Here is a 15,613-nt window from a genome sequence, read left to right on the forward strand (position 1 = left end):
AAAGGTGAACAGAATCAAGAAATCGGGCATGACTACCAAGAGGAGAGTTAGGTCATAGCTGCACCAGGCACTGCAGGCTCTTGTAGAGCTGAAATTGCAGTGACTCCTTGTACCCCAGGCTTTGAGGGACATCTGAAAGGGGCCCAGCTATGGCAAAGGAGAATTAGCAGGAGCTGAGAGTGGGCAACCCCAAGCTGGAGGTGGAGTAAGTACCTGGAAGGCAGTAAATCCTTGATGTTTCCACTTTTGGTTATCATCAGCCACCCTGAGGTCAGGCTCTAGCATAGCTTCTTTAAGAAACAGGTGCTTAAGAACTATTTGTTGAATGAACAAAATCTCCAGAGAGACAGGGCTTTGTACAAGAGGTCTAGTAGGCCAGCACAGTTGACCATTCCTTTGGCAATGGGCTGCAGCCTCTAGTGTAGACACCATGACATCAGAAACTTGCCATGGTTTGGCTTCTTTTGCCAAAACAGAATTCATTTCCTTACAAACTTGGGGTTAGGGCATTATTTCTGACATCAGCCACACTCAGTCCATACCCCAGGGGAGGGAGGCTCTTCCTAGGACAGGCTAGGACCCTAGAGATAGTAGTTCATATCCCCAATACCTGTTGTCCCCACTGAGAAGCCCCTTCTGTGCTCCACATCCCCAGGTGCCCATTGGCCATCTCTATCTCCTGGGGGCAGTCATTGGGCCTTGGACTCAACATGTCCCAATCTGACATGACCTTCTGACCCCAGCCCCAACTCTTATCTCCCCAGTGCCTTATCTTGAGAAAGCCACATCTCCCCCCACAGGTGCTTAGTCCAGAAAGCTAGGAATCATCCTTGGTATGCCCCACTCCATCTGTAAATCCTGTTGGTTCTACTGGCGAAACCTTCCTTCAGTACCTTCTTTCTTGTCTAGCCTGACTGCTGTTGCCTTAGGCCTGGCCTCAACCCTTGTCACAGCCTTCTGACTCTTTGCTTCTTTGCCTCCAAACCCACAGCCCTACCTCGTCTCTACCTTCCACACTACAAGAGTGAGTTCAGTAAGTCTATACCAGGGTCTGTCTGTCACTTCTGCATCCAAAACCCATGGAATGGGCAGATGCCCTCACCTTAGAAATAAACTTTTTCAGAGCAGGGACTTGTCTATTGTGTTTAGTCATTAATCTCAAAAGCCTAGCCCAATGATAAGCACATATGTATTTGGGAACTGAATGAACGAACAAATGAATGAATGAATGAATGAATTTCCTGAACTTGCACTTTCCCAAATCTATATCTTGTTTTATTTTCACTTTTACCCACTTTATTTGTATCATAAACTTGTCATTTCCTTACATGCTTATTGTCTATCCCTCACAAGATAGTTACATCGACATGAATAAGTACATGGTGTGTTAGTACTTATTGAATGGGTATATGAATCATCTACATGACAAATTCCAAACTCTGCATTTGGGCATTCAAATCTCTTCTGGATTTCACCAGACCTATCTTTGCAACCTCATCTCTTATGGAACCATCTCATGTTGGAGCCTGGTGGGGTGTGGCCAGGTCTGGTCCTAGAAGTTTTGAGGCCACCATGGCACCTAAGGGCCAACCAAGTATACACCCTGTCAGCCACAGTTGGGGTTCAACTCAAAGCACATGTATCCAGTCCAAGCACTTAATGTCACTCCCTTTAGGTAAGGCAGCCATCACCCTGGAGGCTTTACCTCACAAGTGGTACTAAGGGCTCTTCTCATGCTCTTTCAACAGCAGGGACAGGACACTGGCAGGAAATCTAGAGACTAGGCCACCTCAACAGTAGATGCCTCTTATGCCACAGGCCAACATGGATGGAGGTGACACTTCCTGGCCTGGGGTCAAGCTGAGATAAAGGGCAAGCTCAGCTGAGGGGCCAAAATGGAGAGCCTGTCCCTGCCCTAGGCCTGGGTGTGGAATCTTTCCTCAGTCAGAAGCTTCAAAAACTTGATTGCAGATGTAATCAAATGGTAGAAGGGCTGGCTCCCAAAGCCTGAGAGGCCTGTAGTGGTAACTCTTCCTCAAGGCTCTTCTGAAGAAGCCAGAGTGAACTCAAAGGGCTGAAAGCAAAGACTGAAATCCCAGTAGGAGTTCTGAAAGAAGCACTACATAACCCCCACCCCTACCTCCATTGTTCCTCATATACAGAGAGCCATGGAGCTCCAAGTGTCACACTCCCCATGCTCTGAGGCTGGGATACACAGAAATGCCCTGGGCTAGGCAGACAGTGGAGGCAGGTGTAGGAGGTAAGACCCACAAGATTCTCCTTCTCTCCCACCAAACTCTGTCTGGCCAAGTAGCCCCTCAGCCCCTCTACTTCAAGCCTCCTCAAACCACTCTCTTCCACTCTCCTAGAAGAGAACAAAGACTTAGCAGCCTTGCACCAAGCTTAAGATAGAACTCTGTGTCTACATACTCCTAGAGCCCCCAGGATTTCATTCAGCTGCTATGACAAGGGACAATGGTTCCCCACACAGCCACTTTCCCTCAGCTTCCTGGGAAGACCAATCACATGAAATACCATGTCAAGACAGGCTCTAGGACCTGTACACTTTCATGGGCTCCTGCCCCTACCACATGGAGACCACCAGCCCTGGCCACAAGATGGTGTCAGCCCTTGATCAGTGGCTGCCTCAACCCAATGCCTGTCCCTTTCCTTACCAATCAGATGGTTTCAGAGGCAGGCTGTCCCCTGGCCACAGTCAGCATCCATTGGTCCGTCTGTGAAGCCTCCAATCAGAGATAAGACCTTGGGGAATCATCAGCACTTGACGCCAGCAGTGACCTCCTAGTGCTCCTAGTCCCAAGCCTGTGGGGTCCCTTAATCCCCACCCAGCTGGGAGCCCCCCAGTCAGAGAGCTTCCCCACTCTCCCTGACACCAACAGGAGAGGCTGGCAGTGGCCCAGAGGAGCTCATGCCCACAGCTGCAGCAAGCTCAAGACCCTGGCTCAGAGTGGCACTTGCCCACCGGAGAAGCTGCTGGGCCTGCTGGCTGGATGTGTGACCTTGTCACTGTGGGCCTTCTACACCTCAGGCTATAAGCAGGTAAGGGCTGAATGCTGTGTTGCCTGGTTGTGGGAGCTGCTTGTCTGCCCAGACCTAGGAGCCAGCCCCTCCCAAGCTCCCTGAGGAGCCCTCGCTTACATGGAGCATGCATCACTCAGGGCTTTGCGTCTGGGGACTCAAAGTTGCCAGCTCACTGCCCCCATGCAGCTGCCTCCTGGTCTTGGTCACAGTCATGGCCAGACTACCTCACTAGATGGCAAACCAAGGAGAAACCTGGGAAACAAAAGAGATTCTTGGGGTGGGACAAGGTTGGAGAGGAACCCATTACTTCTTCTCCAGCTCTGTCTGAACTTGGACTCTAAGAGGGGCCATGGTTGGGGAAGTGAAAGAAGTCAAGGACCCTTGGGTGGCAAGTCATTAGCTCCTTTGCAAGAGACCGGGATTTCAGCCTGCTACCAGGTACAACAGAGCCCCCTCCATGCACCTCACATCTCTCTCTCCACATGCCCACCTTCCTCTGCCAGGCTTCCCCAGCTGCTGGGAAGCCAACCTGAGACAAAACTAGAATATTGAGTTTCAGCCTTTGCCAGGGATGATAGGGGTTTAGGGACGAGTCCAGTGGGGCAAACATGACCAGAGGCTTACAGTTTTCCTTACCTGTACACACAGCTGGGGAATTACCTCATCCCTGAGCGGGTTGCATGGGGTGGCTTACATGAGATTGTGTGCACAAGGCCCAGGACACAAACAAGTACGTGTATCTGCATGTGACAGTGACAGTTTGCAAGGATGCACACCAAGCTGAACATGGGAGTTAGTTCTATAGAGGGGCTTAACATTGTGAGATATAGGGATTTGTTAGCTAAACCTATAATGTTTGTTGTTTTCAGAAAGATATCATCAAGCAGGACTTGTGTAATTATTTTTTAAATGTAATGTGCTGACACATAGTAGGTGAACCAAAGAAAGTAGTGCTCAGAATTGACTTACTTTTACGCCAAAGTATTTTCCACAGGGGGCATGTCCTAAAGACCAGACTTGTATGACTAAGGCAAGGCCAGCCCTCCTTTCAGGAGGCAATCAGGTCAGAATTGCTCTCCAGGGACCCTGGTCAGAGGCCATCCTACCAGACCTTTACTTCTACTAAATGCCAGGGATGCAGAAGGCAATGGAAGCAGTGCCTTCCTTCTAGCAGCTCCTGATCCAGTGTGGGCATCAGCTATGTACTCCTCTAATGCAAAGCCTGGGCAGCCCATAGGAAGTTTCATAGAGGAACAATAAACAGCACACTCCAGAAGAACCCCTTCCACTACATCCAAGTATAAATGAGTCTCTCTGCTCCTCCACTTGCCCAAGAAGTTCAAACCTTCTTGGGAGATGGGTTGGGCTAATGCTGGAGTGCTTGGGCAAGGCCAGAGCAGCTTGGCAGGGAAACAGCATCAAGGAAGCAGATGCTCCCAATGGATTATAGTCAGAGGGCCTAGTAGGAGGTGCCAACCCCTGTAATAGGGCCCATAACAGAACTCTGCAGAAGGACCCACTGCCTGTCTCCCAGGCTGCCATGGAGAATAGCATAGGGAAGCTTTGGCTCCATTTCCGCTCTGGAGGGCTCCATAGATGGAGTGGGCAGGCAAGGCTGGTAGCCAAGTAGTCACACTGCAAGGCAAAATATGGAGGCCAGCCAGGGCCTAGGCAAGTTCTCCACCTTAGCTTACCTAGCCTGAGAAGCATTTCTCCAGGGGGCTGCCACACTGTTTGTTTGCAACTTAGCTAAATTGCTCCCAAGAGTAAACCTTTGTTTCACAACATATTTTCAGCCAGACTTCTTTTGCAAACATGTCCATGTCTGCTCACACACACATGCAGACCCATGTCCCAAAGGCTTGCCCCAGCCTACAGAACCCTTCTCTTCCTCTGAGCCTTTTGGCATGGCCAGCTGGAACAGAAGAAATGGGTGGCTTTCAAAGAGCCACTCAAGGGGAGACCTCATGGCATCCTTAACTCCAGGCCTCTACACTCTGCTTGGCTGGTCTTCCATGCCTTCAAAGGCAGTGGGAACTTTGGCCTTCTCGCTGTTCCCCTTAATAAGTCCCTATACTTTGGGGCCTGGTCTGCCTGAGGCTGTGGGGAGGGAACGGGTGGCCTGAAAAGAAGTCCTCCAGCCTTACTCTTAGCCTTCAGATGATTCTTGTGCTCTAGGGCCCATTTGGAGGAGGCACAGAGGCTTCAGCTTCTCCCCAGGCCTCTTGGATTTCCCAACTAGAAGCATTTGTCTCTAGAGCAGCAGCCCTCTCCCCATTTCACCGAGGGACTTCCTCTGGCACCCCATTACCCTCTCTACTTTGAGACCAAAGAGGGAAGCCCCCAACTGTTTCTTCATTAAGTGTTCTTGTCTCCGCTTTCAGCAGGGCCCAGGCCCCAGTGACCATATGTATGGTATCCCTCAGGGCTGACAGGAGGTTCCTGAGACTCAAGAGTAGAAGAATACCCTCATTTTATGGGGACCACTGAGCACCAGAGATGGGTGGGGCAGGGGCGAAGTAAGCTCATGACTCAAGTCTCTCTCTTTTATTCCCTCCTTCTTTCCATCCCTCTCCCACTATCTCTCATCCTCCTTCTCCTCTCTCTGTCTCTCTCTCTCTCTGTCTGCCCCCCCACCCCCTTTTCTCTCTCACACACATATAGTCATGTTTATTTTATGTCTAATGACTAACATACTCTCTTACTTTTGTAGATGGAGAAGCCTTGACAGATTTGGAAGATTGGGGAAAGTCCAGTTAGCCACCAAAGCCGATGAGTAGCTTCTGGGTCCCTGCCCCCCAAAACATCCCTTGGTCCCAGGAAAAGGGGCAAAAGCTCTTCCCAAGGCCTCCTGGAGCTGAGCACAACTACCTTTATATTCACCCAGGTCAAGTCCTACTACCCTACCAGCAATCCACTTTGAGGTGAGCTTCATGGGGTCATGGACATGGGGGAGAGAGGTTCAAGATTCCTCCATGTGGCCTTGCATCCAGCCTCTAGAGTTGAGTTGGGGCCTTGTCCCCATCAAGTCTATATGAGACAGGCAGAGTCCTAGTCTGGGACACAGGAGAACCCATTCTAGCCCTAACCCTGTCTCAGTATTGTTGGATGACCCAGGACCATGTTCTCCCTCTGCAGGACTCAATTTCCTCCTGGGAAAATAGAAAAGTTTCTGGTCCCTTCCAGGAGATTTCCTCTGATTGAGTGCCTACAATTCCTGACCCATACAAGCTGCTACAGAACTTCTTCCCCACAAGCACTCACTGGCATAAATCCAACAGGAAGGACTTTGCCAATCCCTGTCCCTAAGCAGGCTCTCTACCTGGGCAGGGAGCCTTGGGGAGGAGGGGGAGGAAGGAACCAGGACTTATTGGGTGTGGCATCATCCCAGTCCCTGCAACAGTGACTTTGTTCAGAGTTGCTGTCCTCACATAAATCTTGGATGTAAGAAGTTCAGACACCAGAGTTTGCTGCTATCAGTGAACTTTTATTGAGCATGTTCTCTATGCAGAGTCCCATACACAATGTGGGAGAAAACTGGGAAGACACAGACAGCCAAGTCACTGCCACAGAGGATGGAACAGAAGGGACTCTTAGGGCAAAGAGGCAAGGTTTAGCTCTGAGATGGTCACCATGGAGCCATGATGGACAAGCAGGAAGCACCTGCCACTGTGGGGGCCACATGCCACCCTCCTCACCTTCCAAAGTGGCTGTGCCTCAGCCCATTCAGACCTCTACCTCCCAGCAGCCAGGGCCTCCCCAGGCCAGGGGTATAACCAGAGTGGAAAATGGCACTGATGCTGCTAAGAGCTGCTGGGAGATGGAAGGAGGATGGGCAAGGGTGGCCCAGGGAGAAAAGGGAAGAAGAGGAAGGAGAAGAAGTCTCAGGAAGCAGGAAGCATCACTGGCGCATCCACAGCCACAGGTTGACGACACAGGCTGACACCAGCATGGTGAAGAACAGAGTTTCCCTGTGGCGCCAGGTGGCACCTTGTTCCTCCAGCGCTTGCAGCCGGCAGGTGATCACTTGCAGCTGCAGAGACCAGGAGGCTAATGAATGACAAGCCAATGGCTTCTGGAGAAGCCCTTGGCTCACTACTAGGGAAAGTATGAACTTAGTACAGAAAGGGGATTTGATGTCCTTTGGTAGGCCAAAGTGCCTCTGGGTGAGAAGCAGACAGAACAACTGAAACCAGGGGGCTGGGTTGGGCCCATGGGATAGATGTCCAGGCTGTTTGTGTTCATAGGACCAGCCACTTTGCCCACTCATTGGGTGTTCACCCAGTTGTCTAGAAGAAGCCAGCCTATCCCAACTGTGCTGGGGGATGTGAGGAAGGGCATTTCATTCTTGGGGCAGGCTGGCATGAGGGCATCAGCAGCACCAGACTGAGGACTCCAAGATGGGTGACACTCAGGGGCCGGAGACAGCCACCAAGGTAGATGCCCCTCCGGGTCCAGGGCTGCTGTGTTCTCTTCTTGAGAAGACAACTCTTTTCCCAGACCTCTTATCACCATTCTCTGTGCACAGACTTATAGCCTTTTCTGTTACCTCTTGGTCCTCCTTTTGGCTTCCACTTTTCCCTTCCACATATCAGGAAGAGAGGCAGGGCTGAAGCTGCCATGAAGGTGGGTCACTAGAGGCCTGAGGCCTGGGAGGAAAGGAAGGGGAGCATGACCTCAACTCTGCTGCTAGAGGCTAAGATGACTTCAAAGAGGGTGGTGTCATTGCTGTCGAGCCCCACCTGCCCCAAGATACCATGAGCATAGGAGATGCTCACCTGCCTTCTCATAACTTCCATCTCTAGTTCATTTAGCTCTTCCAGGCCAATCTCTGCCACCATATCTGCCTCTGGGTTGCTGGGAAACAAGAAAAGATAGAGGGTCAGAGCTACTGGTGGTCCCAGGCCAGGCCTGGCAGGGAGCACAGGAAGGCCATGAGGGCAAGCAGGTAAAGGCAGGGTCTCTTGTAGACAATGACTCAGTCATCCTTGAGTCCTTCCCTTCCCTGGTAAGAAGGTCCTGGGGCCTCAGGGCTGGGAACCAGCCCAGCCAAGCCTCAGGTTGCTTGGAGTCCCTGAATGGGCAAGAGGCCAGGAGGCTCAGGGGCTATGGTAAGGAGGCAACAGAGCCTCAACATTCTAAGCATGGCCAGCTGCTCACAATACCCTCCTCGTCAGTCTGCTTGCCAGTCCATCTGGCCCACTGTGGTTCCTGCCCAAAGAGCACCAGCTTTCTTTCTGCAGGGTCCCTGGGATCTTTCTTACCGCTCATAATGGAATCTCCTTCTTTGGAAGCCACCAGGATACTCCCGGGGGTTGGCATCACCATGGTCTGGTTCTTTCAACACTCTGGGTATTGACACCTGGGGCCCCTAAAGAAAAGGAATGGTCAGCAAAGGTAGCCTACTCAGTCCCAGCTGAGCAGCTGCTCCACACTGCCCAGGACCAATAGTGTACCCATCAGGAGTCACGTGCTACCTGTTCCTCTGAAATCACAGGCTGGCAGCTTCAGACCACTAGAGGAGCCTGGGAATCCCACAAGTTGGCTATTTGTCACCACTCCAACCTACCATGTTCCTCAGTAGTTTCTGACCATCCAGGCTGTGGGGAAGGAAGAATAGTGACAGGGATCCCCATCCTCTGCCAGCACTGTCACATACAGACATCAGATGAGTCCAAGATGAGAATGGAAAACCTCAATTTTAGAGCCAAGGAAATTGAGGCCTGTTAAGTGACTGCACTTCTTCCTAAGGATACACAGTAAGTGTCTGAGCTCAAGATAGAACCCTAGCCACTGGGAAACAATAGCCTCTTTCTGTGTGTGCATGACCATTCCAGGGGCTTTCATTTTTATCCATCTGTTAACCACTCCCTGGAGTGGATGTCTCTGGCCAAGAGTTCTTCACTTAGTAGCAATGTGCCTCAGTGGTCCTGTTAGGAAATGGCAAGTTAGGAGGCATGGAATATGAAGCACTGAGCTCCTGGCCGAATTAACTAATTAATGCCTGAAGCCTAGCTGCTGGGATTCTCACAGAGGCTGCAAAGCCTCCTGCTTGCTCATTACAAAAGATGAGCTAGCAAAAAAAAAAAATGCTAGCAGTCGTGTGAGAGGCAACAGGTGGTGAGAGAGCTCAGCAAAGCTGCAGCATTCAGAAGGTGTTGAGAGCAAACCAAGGGAAGTGGGCCTATGGCTCAGAAGCAAATGGGGAGCAGTAGATCACTGAATTCCCCTTCTGCCAGTGGCCAGAGAGGACCCAGATGTGGAGGCTGCAGGGACACTGGGGTGGTCTCAAGGACCCATCGGGGGATGGAAGGGACAGGGGCCTTGGCTGAAGGTCTGTAAATGGAACAGCCATCCAGCCCTCTCACCCAACCTGGCTGTCAGCCAGGCAGTTCCCCCCAAGCCCAAACTTGAGCTAAATGAATGGGGGAGAGGGGTGGTTGTGCCACAAAACAGAGCCCTCTCCATTCTGGCATTTACAGGTGCCCTTTGTACAGTCCATGTTGCTAAAGTAGAACTTAATGTCTCTCCGTTCTCACCAACACAGAGTTCTGTGTTGGCTGTATTTGCCTCACTCTTTTTTTTTTATGGTTCTATTTGCCTCACTCTTAATGAGAAATAGACAACCAAGTCTTGCCTATCACCTGAGAAATATCTGCAGCCCTCCTATGTTCTTAAGAACAACAGTAAACTGCAAGTGGCCTCCATACTCCATTTTTTATAATAATGCAAAATTTGTCGTTCTCAGAAGTGCACACAGATATTGGCATGTCTTTTTCTGTGTGAACCGTACTTGACAGTAATACTACTATTTGATTTTCCTCTTCATCTTCTTCTTGAGATACCTCAAAAATAGCATAAAAGTGACAGTATTGTCAAGAAAATCCCAAGACTATAAAAAGGAATTTGATTGAGAGTTTCTCCTAGAATAATTTCCACACCATCCCCTTGATTTTCCTACAGATTGGGATCAGAAGGACAAAAAGTTTTTTTGAGAGATTTGTAGGTACATAAGGATGAAAAACTGGTGGCTGGGATTTGTTTGTTTGAGATAACATAGTTTGTTTTTAACACATAAATATACAGGAATTAATGTGACAACATCTGCAGGTCGATGATAGCCTATTGTGGGTTGCTCATCATAAGGCCTAACTGTTCAAAAACAGTTGTCTTGTTGCTTTTTTGTTTTTAATTATGGAAACTCCCCATTTAGAATTATATGCATTATAAAATATAACATTTTATATCAATTTGAATTTCAACAAGTCATAGCTTCCCTCTACTATTGCAAAAAGTGTTTTTATTTTCATGTAATTTTCAAGGCACACTACTTTTCACCCCCAAAACAGAAGAACAGTATTATTAACTTTTTTATCTTTTCATGTTGTGGTTCTCTCAGAAGTGGGCACAGTTCCATTCATTTTTGTTTGTTTTGCTCAAAAGTAAATAATAAATAGAATTGATAAATCTTAATTCTAAATGTCTAATTTCTAAATTCAATATGATTTTTTTTAAAGTACTCCTGCGGTCCTAATAGGTAACTATAATTACTCCAGAGTTTATACCCCGCCTCAACTGCCCTCCCATGCCCACCCCATTCTGCCTCAGTCTCAGGGGCATGGGTGGCTTGCTGGAGCCTGACCTGATGGAACAACTTGATGTGGCTTCTACCTTTGGACAAAAGAAGCCAATTCAATATTTCTGGCTTATTTTCATTCCCAGGAGGTCTCTGGGAGCTCTTTTTCTCTTTATTCTTTGGCAGTAGAATCATTTGGGCATTTTATTTTAACTCATTCCCTAGAACAGGGAGGCCTCCCTCCTCTCCAATCTTGTTGCCTTACCCCCACTAACCTCTGCAACACTGTAACAACCATGGTAAGCTGGTTAACAGAATCCACTACAGAACTATCAGACTCAAGTGATTCCCTAGAATCATCAAGTCATCCTCCTCTCCAAAATCGCTGCCTTTTTCCAGTCCCCTTTACAATATGGCCACCATTTTTTTTTCTAGAACATTCCCTCACCCAGAGTGAATGTAGCTTAAAGGATTAGCTACAGAACAATGGGACTCAGGTGACTTCCAAGAATATTGAGTCTCCCTCCCTCTCTAACCTGGTTGCCTTTTCCCAGTAATCTTTGCAACAGTATAAAAAACATTTTAGTAAAACTTTCCCTCACCCACAGTGAAAGTAGCTTTAAAGGACTGGCTACAGAACTTGAGACTCACATGATTCCCTCCAACAGTCAAGTTCCCCTACTCTCTAGCTTGGTTGTCTTTTCCCAGTAACTTTTGCAACAGTATAGCAACCACATTTCTAAAACTTTCCCTCACCCACCAGTGAACATAACTTCAAGGACTGGCTACAGAATGAGATATTCCCTAGAACATTCAGGTCTCCCTCTTCTCCAAACAGACTGCTTTTTCCCAGTATCTTTTGTGACAATATAGCTGCCTTTTTTTTCTAGAACATGCCTTAACTCACGTTAAATGTAGCTTAAAGGATTGGCCACAAAATAGTCGTATCAAGTTGACTGGATTTCCTAAAAGCCAGGGAGCATAGGAACCCACTTGCCTTACTTTGTCCCACTCGTGAGTTATGTTTTATATATATATATATAGTATTATAAATATAAATAATATATAAATATATAGCATTATAAATATAAATAATATATAAATATATATTTAATATAATAGATTCTATAAAATATATATTTATATAGAGAAATGTATAAAATACCTATAGAAATTTATTTATTTATTTATTTATAGAGGAAAGTTTCATTTCACACACACTAGAGTTTTGCAGAGTAAAGTATACATGTAGTCCCCAAGTAATATGTGATTCAGGTGTTCTGCACTCCCAAGTTTGAACTCCCAGCCTACCAAAGGATGGCCCTGACCTCTCGCTGGACCTCCCTAACCTTCATTGCCCGAATGGCACACAGGAGTTTCCTCCCCTCTCCCCAAGTCAACATCTGGCTCTACTCAACCTACCATTGTCAGGCTGCAGCCCCTACAGCCAGTACTCCCAACCCCAACCCAGTCAATGCATGCCAAGGCCTCCATACAGTACCATTTTCTTGGCCCGGGTGGCAGTCTTATTCCAAACTGGTTGGCCTGAACCAGAGTCAGCAGCCTTTGAATCCAATTGTTGTCGCCAATGAGAGGCACCCAAGGGCTGGGATCCATGCTCTTTCATTTCTAGGGAGAAGAACAGAGGTCCCAGGAACACCCATAGAGGCTGTACCAAGGCTTCCTGGGCACAAGACACACCAGAAAGAGGACAGGGTCCCCAAACTTCTTAGGAATCATTCAACACTCATTCACTGCTATCTACTGGCAGATCTCAGGCCCCAGTCTGTTCATCTGTTCAAAAGTTTAGCAAGTATTTACTGAGGGCCAAGCTCTGGACTAGGTTACTGGAGGGAAAGCAATGACCAAGAGACAGGATTACAACAATCAACTGACTGTGTGTGCACAGGGGGAGTGAGGGGGCAAAACAGAAAATAATCTGTCAGTGTAGATTCAGATGAGGGATACATTCTCCCAAAATGATAAAAACAGAGCAACATGACAGAAGGTAGGGGCTACTTCTAGAAAAGTGAGAAACAACATTGAAGCAGAGACCTGAAAAAGAAAAAAAAAGATCCCAGCCATGGAAAATCTAGGGAGAGTATCCCAGGCACAGAGAACAGAAAGCACAAAGCCTATGAGGAAGAGCCAACCTTGGCGTGTTATAAGGACAAGAATAAATGCAGTTTGCAGTGGGTCACCATGCCACAGTATGAAATATGTTGAGGTGGCGACCTTGATCAGTTCTTATAGATCACAGAAAGGAGTATGGATTTCACTGTAAATGAGGAGAGGCATTGAAGGTTTAGGAGAGAGAATTGATCTGATTAATCGTATAAATTGAGCCCTCCGGATGCTTTGTCATAGACACAGTGGTAGCTTGGACCACACATATTGGTACCATCCTACTCTCTCATGAGCTGCAAAATGCTCACATCATCAATTCCTTTCCCCCAGCTTCCCTGTCAGTCAAACCACAAATACATGTATATGCACACCAAGGCACAGACACACACACAGCCACACATACATGCAAACACATACATGCATATATATGAATCTGCCCAGCTATACACACACCTTCCCCACCACGAAGGCACAGGTGCAGACACCCAAGGAAAGGGAAATTTCACGGGCTCCTCACCTGCTATCACTAGGTGCTCTTGGCTTTGCACACAGCTTCCAGGAACCAGCTCTTCAGCCATGGATGCTTCCATCTCTTCCTTGATTCTATAGGGGCCTCCTGCCATTGCAGACAGTTTTTTACTTTTAAACTATGGCCAAGGATACACAGGAAGCAGGGCACAGCAGAGGCACTTGGAAAATCAACTCTTCAAGAGGTAGGAGCTCAATTCAGATATATCTGGGCATGGGGGTGGAGTCAGACTCCCTCACTGGGCTCAGGCCTTGCACCCAGCACATTCTGTTCTTGTTGTATCTTGTTGGCTGGGTCCACAGCCTTCTCCCCTGCTACTCTGTAAGCAACATGGGAGAAGAGATAAGTGTCAGAAGCTTTGCCTATGAGAACTACCCTGGCTCTCAGGTCACCTGATTTGGCCCCATTGAAAGGCCACCATCCATCATTTCTAAAGAGAGGCAGGTACTGGCACAGGAGCTCAGAGCCAGTCAGTAGCCAAAGCATGGTTATATCCCAAGCCTCGCATGACTTCTGCAAGCCCAGCTCTGGCTAGTAATCCAGGCCACAACACCCTTCAATAGGCATCCTCTGCAGGGCACATCCTGTCTCCCACAGTCTGGAGTTCCCAGGCAAGGGAGATGGTCTTTTGATGCCCTCAGTCAGCCTGAGCAGGAACCATGAGAACCAAGGGAGGGAAGGCAGGAAAGAAGGGAGCTGCTTGCAGCCAGTGGAGGCCTTACCATCCCCAGGCCCTGGAGTCCCTGGTCTAAGTCCAAATTCTCCCTCAGTTTTCCTACTGATTAGACCACTGTGAAGGTCAAGTTTACTTGTTTACTTGGGTAGTCTATAGTTCTCAGTTATTCCATCAACCACTAGTCTAGTTGTTGCTGTGAAGGTATTTTGTAGTTGTGGTTAACATCTATATTCTGTGAACTTTAAGTAAAGGATGTTACTAATCCTGGATAATGTGAATGGGCCTCATCTAATCAGTTGAAAAGCCTGAAGAGTAAATACTGAGGTTTCCCAGAGGAGAAGAAATTTTGCTCAAGTCTGTAGCATCAGGAAACAAAAGCAAACATAAGCTACTGGGACTACATCAAAATAAAAAGCTTTGGCACAGTGAAGGAGACCATCAGCAAAACAGAAAGGCAAAAACAGAATGGGAGAAAATATTTGCAAATGATGTATCTGAGAAGGGGTGAATATCCAAAATATATAAAGAACTTATACAATTTAACACTTAAAAAATCCAATTAAAAAAGGGGCAGAGGACTTGAATAGACATTTTTCCAAAGAAGACATACAGATGGCTAACAGACACATAAAAAGATGCTCAACATCACTGATAATCAGGGAAATGTAAATCAAAACCAAGAGGAGATACCATCTCACACCTGTCAGAATGGCTAGAACTAAAAAGACAAGAAATAGCAAGTGTTGGTGAGGATGTGGAGAAAAAGAAACCCTCATGCACTGTTGCTGGGAATGTAAATTGGTAAATGTAAACAGAATTGAGTTTCCTCAACAAAGTTAAAAATAGAAATACCATATGATCCAATAATTCCATCCTGGGTACTTACCCAGAGAAAATGAAACCAAACAACAAAAAAAAAAGAAAATGAAAATGCTAATTTGAAAATATATGTGCACCCCTATGTTTATTGCAACATTGTTTAAAATAACCAAATTATGGAAGCAACTTAAGTGTCTACCAATAGGAATATTGGATATTGAATAGAGAAGATGTGGCTTACAGGCTTCCAGTTATGGAATGAGTAAGTCATGGGAATAAAAGGCACGGCATGAAGAATATCGTCAGCAGTACTGTAATAGCATTGTGTGGTGACAGATGGTAGCTACATTTCTGCTGATAATAGCATAAAGTATAAACTTGTTGAATCACTATATTGTACATCTGAAACTAATGTAACATTGTGTGTCAACTATACTCTAATTGAAAAAAAAGTTTTTTAAAAAGACTAAGCCATCTCTCCCTACCTAAGATTCTGCTGTGCGGGCCTGCCCTGAAAATTTTGGCCTTGCTAGTTCCACAATGGCAGGAGCCAATTCCTTAAAATTAATCTCTATATACATACACATATGCATATGCATATACATACACATACATACATAACCTATTGGTTCCTTTTCTCTGGAGAACCCTTACTGATACAACCACAAAAGGTGAACCTTGGCTCTTGCAAGTAGCCCTAGAGTCCCTGTCAAAGAGGAGGCTATTTGTAAAAAGAACTGAGCACAGCTGGGGCCAGGTGGAAGGAAGAGGAGGAAGCAGGGGGGAGAAAGAGGAAGGGAGGAAGAAAAGGGTAAGAGAGAAAAGGGAGGGGCCGGAACTTGCT

At 47.2% G+C, this 15,613-nt stretch overlaps 1 protein-coding gene across 1 annotated transcript; it reads right to left on the reverse strand.

The window, feature by feature from the left end:
* Positions 1-6,943: 6,943 nt before the first annotated feature.
* FATE1 (fetal and adult testis expressed 1) lies at positions 6,944-13,368 on the reverse strand. Its single transcript, XM_047097776.1, has 5 exons — positions 13,263-13,368; positions 12,120-12,247; positions 8,307-8,413; positions 7,821-7,899; positions 6,944-7,075 (listed from the first exon to the last, which is right to left on the reverse strand). Exons 1-5 carry the CDS (start codon positions 13,366-13,368, stop codon positions 6,944-6,946), a joined length of 552 nt encoding a protein of 183 aa, XP_046953732.1.
* Positions 13,369-15,613: the final 2,245 nt, after the last annotated feature.

This window comes from Lynx rufus, unplaced genomic scaffold (assembly GCF_022079265.1).
Source record: "Lynx rufus isolate CCGP_SWC_20201006 ecotype Redwood Valley unplaced genomic scaffold, mLynRuf1.p SCAF_40, whole genome shotgun sequence".
Lineage (NCBI taxonomy): Eukaryota > Metazoa > Chordata > Mammalia > Carnivora > Felidae > Lynx > Lynx rufus.